The 7063-nt window shown below is 39.9% G+C and overlaps 1 protein-coding gene across 2 annotated transcripts; it reads left to right on the plus strand.

Annotated features, from left to right (window-relative positions):
• Window positions 1–1020: 1020 nt before the first annotated feature.
• On the plus strand, window positions 1021–6220 carry si:dkey-6n21.13 (P2Y purinoceptor 4). 2 transcript variants are annotated; one of them, XM_042401363.1, is made up of 3 exons: window positions 1021–1044; window positions 4464–5290; window positions 5505–5650. In XM_042401363.1, the coding sequence occupies exons 2-3, from the start codon at window positions 4645–4647 to the stop codon at window positions 5564–5566; spliced, it is 708 nt and encodes a 235-aa protein (XP_042257297.1). In that variant the 5' UTR covers window positions 1021–1044; window positions 4464–4644; the 3' UTR covers window positions 5567–5650. The 2 variants fall into 2 exon arrangements, with proteins under 2 accessions (XP_042257297.1, XP_042257296.1); XM_042401362.1 differs by having other exon boundaries at window positions 4464–6220.
• The last annotated feature ends 843 nt before the right edge of the window (window positions 6221–7063 follow it).

Raw genomic sequence — 7063 nt, forward strand, 5'->3', positions numbered from 1 at the left:
GTCCAATCTGCCCCAAATTTCTCATGCTTGATAAGAGTCCAGGCCTGAACACATGTACATGTCAATATTAAGTCATAGTTATAGTGCCACTTACTGACAACAGGAAGTCAGCCTTGTGTGACAAACATCATCTGATTTACATAAAATTTACATGGTTTGGTCTACACATGATATACAGTAACATGACATATAATTAGTGGATGTGCTATGTCCAATATTCATGAAAATGCATATGCAAGCCAGGCAACCTCCGCTAAATGTATTGCTGCATTAATGACCCACATGTGTAGCACCACCTACTTAGCATTATATGTATTGCCACTGTTAAATAAACTTAAATAAAATGTGTCATTGTTGAATGTTAACTCCTCAGGTTGTTAAAGCTTGCAAATTTCCAGAAACAACACTGAGGACACGACCTGTGTATAAGTGCTGTTAGTGCACAGGGAATGAATGTAGTAAATAAATTGCCACAGAAGTATATAAATGTATTTGTGGGACCAATTCATCCATCTGTGTGTTCTCAGGGTGATCAGCTGCCATTGCAAAACATCAGTTTATATCAACAGGTGAGCAGAGAGGCAGTCTGAGCTCTCTCTCTCTCTCTCTCTCTCTCTCTCTCTCTCTCTCTCTCTCTCTCTCTCTCTCTCTCTCACACACACACACACACACACACACACACACACACACATACACAGAGGTGAAGTGGGGAAGAAGAACTGGATGACACACAGAGGGACAGAGGGAGGGACTGAATTACCATAGAAACTGGTTGGACTATTCAGAGAAGCACCAGAAAAAGGTGAAAGCTGAAGTAGTCAAACAGTCAAGGTCACAGACTGCAATAGCAAGACTGTCATTGTTTACAACTCATGTTTGCTGAGTTTTTTTTTGAATAACCAGGAAAAGGTGTTTTTGAAGCTGCTGTTATGTAGTTGCACTGCAGGCAAATCCTTTTGGATGTTTTTGTATTTTCTTGTGATTATTCTGATGGGGGACAGATAGAACAGGAGCCATATGGAGCAAAAGTCGGTGCTGGCACAGGTAAGCTCTTTGTTGAACAGCAGATTGCAGTGATGCAGGTATTTATGAGTTAGATGCAGTTCCATTTACACATACAGACTTCATAGCAATTAGTTTTGGTCCAGAGCATTTGCCAAAGCAGTAAAACAGTTCATTTTTAAATATCAGTTTAATGATTTGTTTTCTTAACTAATTTTGAGTACATTCAAAAACTGCCCTGGAACATTTCTTAATGAGAGTGAATATTAATTCAGAGGGAGATGATACAACAGGCTGGACTTTGTGTATCCCCGGTTTTCTCAGAAGCTAGTAGCCACTCCTGGAAAACAACTTTGATTTGGCTTCTATCCAGTACGGTTCACTTCTTGTTTTGGACAGAAAATATTCATTTTTATTGATGGGCTCGTAAAAAAAAACACAATTTATTTTTAAGCAGATTTAATGCATTTCAGTAGCAGCAGCAAAATTTGATCACCTCTAAAATCCAAGCCAAACTATTGCTTACCTCTACAGTTTGTTGAAACTAATATACTTTACACTTCTTGCTGTCAGTTTTTCAAGATAACTGACTGGCCTATCATCCTAAACTCCACAGAGAAAATCAAAGAAAATGTGGTACTTACCTTTAACAAAGCCTCATAAAAAATATGCCAATTATTTATCAATGATAGAGCTGAATGTGCTTGAACAAGAATGCATGATGTTTGTATGTAAGATCTTTAGTTAACCTGTCTTAAAGGAATGTGTTTGCATCCATTGTGTTTGAGCTCCTTAACTACACATCATGTATACTTTACATTTTGGATGTTTTTCTATACCATTTCAGGCAGCCATTAGTTTCCATTCATTTCCATATGGTATTATAACTTGGGTGAGATGTCTAATCCTTGTGGTGAACATCAAATCTTAACATCCAGTAAGTTTCAAGGAACAACTAATAGATTTACATATCATACAAAAATTAATGGGAACCAATGGAAGAGTAGAACAGTAAAACATTGCAGCAGGTTTGCAAAATGGATATCTGTGATTTAAAGTCTGTCTGTTTTTTCCTAACCTTTTAGGAAGCCATTGGTTTCCATTTTGTGTCAATTAACAGACTCTTGAAAATTGCTAAAGTTGTATAATTCATCAAAGTGAACAAGTCTGAATTCACTTTTGTGAACTTAAGTTGTTATCATGAGGTAATGCCATGGAGACCTTTCACTGTTTATTTACAGTTTTTCACTGCAATTACAGCAATTTGGTTGATTGTCTGCAAAATTATTTATTAAAAAGTATAGTGTGATTTGTAGTCAAAGAGCTTAACCTTTAAAACGGTAATTACACCACCTGATGCAAATGATTATATTAATGGTTTACTACATTAATGTGTGTTATTTCATAAACCATTAACACCAGAAATCAGTTCTAAAATGTTGTGCTTTGCTCTTGTTTTTAGCTGTGAGACAGAATCATTAAACTTCAGCATATCAGTGAGACTCTCATAGGTTGTAAGATCATGTTTAGGTTATAGGATGTAGATGTACATGCTAATATGTCATGTTACTGGTTGACACATTACCCTTATTTACTTGAACTCCGTGGTGAAGTGGTGGTATAACCTGGCGATGGCTCACTTAACACTTGCACAAACATACAGAGTTGCACCTGCTTGTGTGCTGATCCTAATATGCAGGGGTACAGCTGATGGTGAAGCATCACCTGAGTAAATGTTGTTTATTTGGAAAATGTTGGCTTAGATGTTGCTGTAGGTCCTGTATATGTGAAAATTTGATTAAAATTTGGGATTGTGAGGTCATCTCTGACATAGTATGTAGAGTGAGAGTATGACCAATGTACAGATGGAGGCATGGAGACACCTAGGGGAAGCGTGGTTACTTATTGCTGAGTTAATGGGGTGAGAAGAGACTGAATCAGCAGCATACCCTTGTGCACAGGAAGGCAAACAAGCACTAAGAATCAGCAGCATACAACAGGAGGTCAACACATTGTGCAAAGGCCCTAGTCAACAGTCAAACGATAGGGGAAGGTGGGGTAGTAGAAAGTACTACCTCTTTCCAGTCCTCCCCCTCAATATGAGCCAAGAAAACAAATGTAGACAGTTTTTTCAAGAGGATTTGAGATAGATTAAGAGTCAACAGCAACTGGCAGCTCTGTGAGGCTGTGCTTAAAGTGATGTCTTGAGCTAAATGCTAATTTTAGCATACTAATATGTTCAAAAGGCAATACTAACAATGTGGCTGATGTTAATGAGGTGATGTTTACCATGTTCATTTTACTTTAGCATGTTAGGATGCCAACATTTGCCAAGTAGCACTAAATATGAAGTGCAACTGAGGCTGATGGGACTGTTATTAATTTTGCGGGTGTTGGACAAATTGACATTTTGACCTGATGATGGCGCTAGATGAAATTTCAGAGGATCAACAAAGTTAGTGCAGTTCATCATCATCATGAATGTCTGTACTAAATCTCATGGATATCCACCCAACAGTTGTTGAAACATTTTAATCTACACCAAAAAATGTATCCTGCTATTATAATAATTTATACATGTGTATATGGTGGCACTAGAGGAAAAGTCAGGGCATCACCCAAGTCTTTAGGATGCATTCATAAAATTTTGTACCAGCACTAGTCAGTAGATGTTGAGATATTTCACTGAAAAATTGAAAATTTTGACCTGGTGTGGCACTAGACGAAAGGTCAGGTGATCAACAAAGTATGAGTTTGACTGATAGATCCATGAGTCTGAAGGCCTTCTAAACACCAAAACACTTTACAGTGGTTTATAATAAAATGAAACAGGATCTTATAACTGCAACGTTATCACGGCAACAATCATTTTATCTTCAGTCATGGCAAATGCCAGGTAAACAGTAGAATTTAACTCTTCACGTTACCTGTAATGTGTAATGTAATATGTGTGCACACACATATTTAATTGGCCAAAGCTTGTGTTGCCACATGACGTTGCATAATGTTGCTGTAAAACTGAGCCAGTTTCCACTTCTTTGCTGGAAACAGTGGGTGAATAAAAAGCAATTTCAGAAAGAATACTTGAGGTTGCATATCTTCACAATGTTTAATGTTAAACATCTGAGATTCATTGAAAGGAGCATTCAGCAATCAAAGAAATGGCAAAGTAGAAGTAGAATTGGAAAAAAAATAATGAATGAAAACAGTATTTCGGTTAGAGAAGAGAAACTCACAGTAGCAGAGTGGTAAGTATGACATGACTCTGTTGTAGAGCTTACAATCTTAGCTGCCATTCAAATAACTGTCTGACTGACTGGCATTGATCAGCAATACTTGCAAACCTCCACTGATATGGTTGTTTTGTGCATAGAGCCAGTAAAATATTCAGATTACTCTAGTAAATTGAGATAAAGTTAATCAGATTAAGTGACTATGACTAATTGTCTCTTTATCTTTAGGTGAACACCCACTCCTGGACCTGACCATCTAAAGTCAGCTAGAGTATACTGTAAAGGATCCTACAAAACATTTCACATCACGGAGTACAAGGATGACAGAGAGGAAGCCTGAGAGAATGCCAGACGTACAACCCACAGCTTTGTTCAGCTTCTTGCTCACGTGAAAATCACTTAATCCCTCATGATGGCATCCAGCAGTGGAGTTTCTCAAAACATCACTGTCTCTATACTCCATGACTTCCTAAGCTCCTTCTCACCTTTTTCCACTCCCTCCACTACCCCTGCACCTCCGTCTTGCAGCATTGATGAGTCCTACAAGTACATCTTTCTCCCCATCTGTTACTCATTCACCTTCATCTTTAGCATCTCCCTCAACTCTGTCGTCCTCTTCCGTTCCTTTCGTCGAACCAAGCGCTGGAATGCTTCGCTGATCTACATGGTGAACCTGGCCTCCACAGACTTTATGTACGGTCTATCACTGCCTTTCCTTGTGGCCAGTTACATAATGCGTGACCGCTGGGTTTTTGGGGACTTCATGTGCCGACTGGTCCGTTTTCTTTTCTACTTTAACCTCTACTGCTCCATCTTCTTCCTCACTTGCATCTCTGTCCACAGGTACCTTGGTATCTGCCACCCAATGAAAGTCATTACACTAGAGACCAAGAAGGCTGTAAAGTGCACATGTGTCCTGGTTTGGATTGTAGTGTTTGCTCTGACCTGTCCTATCTTCCGGTTTGCTCAGACTGGTCATGTCACAAGATTGGCAGGGCTTGGCGGCAATGCAAGCAGTGCTGACAACCCCAACCATGAGCAATTGTTGATAAACGGTAATACCAGCCAGGGTAACTGGGGAGGGATGGTTGAAGAGTACCAGAACTGTTGGGATGATGCCATTGATAAAGAGTTTTCTGATTATGTGCCCTATGGCATCATCCTCCATTTGTTAGGCTTCTTTGTGCCTTTTTCCATAATTGCTTGGTGTTACTCTCACGTAGTTCTGACCATATTTAGGACTCTGCATTCTCAACCCTCGTCCCACAGAGGTCCAAGAGAGGGAGGACGTGAGGGAATGGACAGACGAGAAAGGAGTAGCCCTAGAATAGTTGGACGAGAGAGAAGAGGAAGCAATGGACTGTCAAGGGCACTGGGAAGAGAAGAAGGGATTTCCATTTTCCTTGGCACTCACTCCCCGTATGCCAATCGCAGACGAAAATCTATCAAGACCATCATCACCATCACCCTCCTCTTTGCTCTGTGTTTCTTCCCCTTCCATGTTACCAGAACTATCTTTCTCCTGTTGAAAGTGACCAAGGGAGTTCCCTGTCACACCATGACCATGGTCTCCATGTGCTACAAGATCACGAGGCCCTTGGCATCATTCAACGCATGGCTCAATGCCCTCCTTTACTTCCTGACTAAAGACAAGGGGGGAGCTCACTGTTGTCAGGTGGTAAACACTACCACCCAACAACACGGTGGGCTTCTGTTGCCACTGAGGATGATGGGAAAAGCAGAGAATGCAGAGGAGGGGAAGGTGGAAGATGTGATGGTTAATAAGGAGAATAAATCACTTCACAACAGTACATCATACACGAACAGAGCAAAAGTCAGATATTTAGTTGAATAAATGTTTCATGCTGAATTAAAGAATGACTTTTAGATGCACTGTAGATTGTCTTTTATTGGAAAACAAAATATTGTATAATATATAATATGAGCACTGTAGCAAAAGCCATGATTAAAGAAGACCTAAGCAAGAAGCCCAATAACATGCCTTTTATTTGTAATTTTATGTGTCTAATTGCTAGTCATATTTTAAAATTTACCCAAGAAGTTCCGATATGTATCCAAATCACTATGATGGCAATCTGTTATTTTTTGTGCAGGGTGTATATTAATAATGTGTTATAGAGTAAAAGTGCTACGCTGGGATAACTGATAGATTTCCTTTTAAGGCCAGGTTACGCTTGAAACAAAGTAGATTGTAAGACCTGTTGTTAGACCACGTCTAGAGGCATAAGTGTTTATAATTTATCCAAATGGCCACACTTGAATGTGGGGTGAAAAGCCTGCCCTCATAGAGTGGGGCAAAATGTGATAATCAATTAAAAGAGGGAAGCAGAGCACACTTTCGGACAGTCTCTTCTCAAAGTTATTCATGGGGGCGGCTGTGGCTCAGGAAGTCGAGCGGGTCGTCCACTAATCGGAAGATCGCCAGTTCGATTCCCGGCTCCTCCAGTTCACATGTCAATGTGTCCTTGAGCAAGATACTTAAGCTCCTGATGGCTGTGCCATCAGTATGAGAATGTGTGTGAATGATTAGATTTCCTCTGATGGGCAGGTTGGGACCTTGCATGGCAGCCCCAGTACCCATTCAGCATATGAATGGGTGAATGTGATTCGTAGTGTAAAAGCGCTTTGAGTGGTCGGACGACTAGAAAGATGCTATAAAAGTACAGTCCATTTACCATGGTGTTGAACTGTTCACATTCACTAGAAGCAAGAGGCGGTGTGCTTCAAAAGGAGTGCTTGTTGAATTATAAAATAGGAATACCCCCAGTTCCACACACACACACAAACTATAACTTTTCTAGCTTTCT

The sequence above is a fragment of the Thunnus maccoyii genome, chromosome 22 (assembly GCF_910596095.1).
Source record: "Thunnus maccoyii chromosome 22, fThuMac1.1, whole genome shotgun sequence".
NCBI classification, from domain to species: Eukaryota; Metazoa; Chordata; class Actinopteri; order Scombriformes; family Scombridae; genus Thunnus; species Thunnus maccoyii.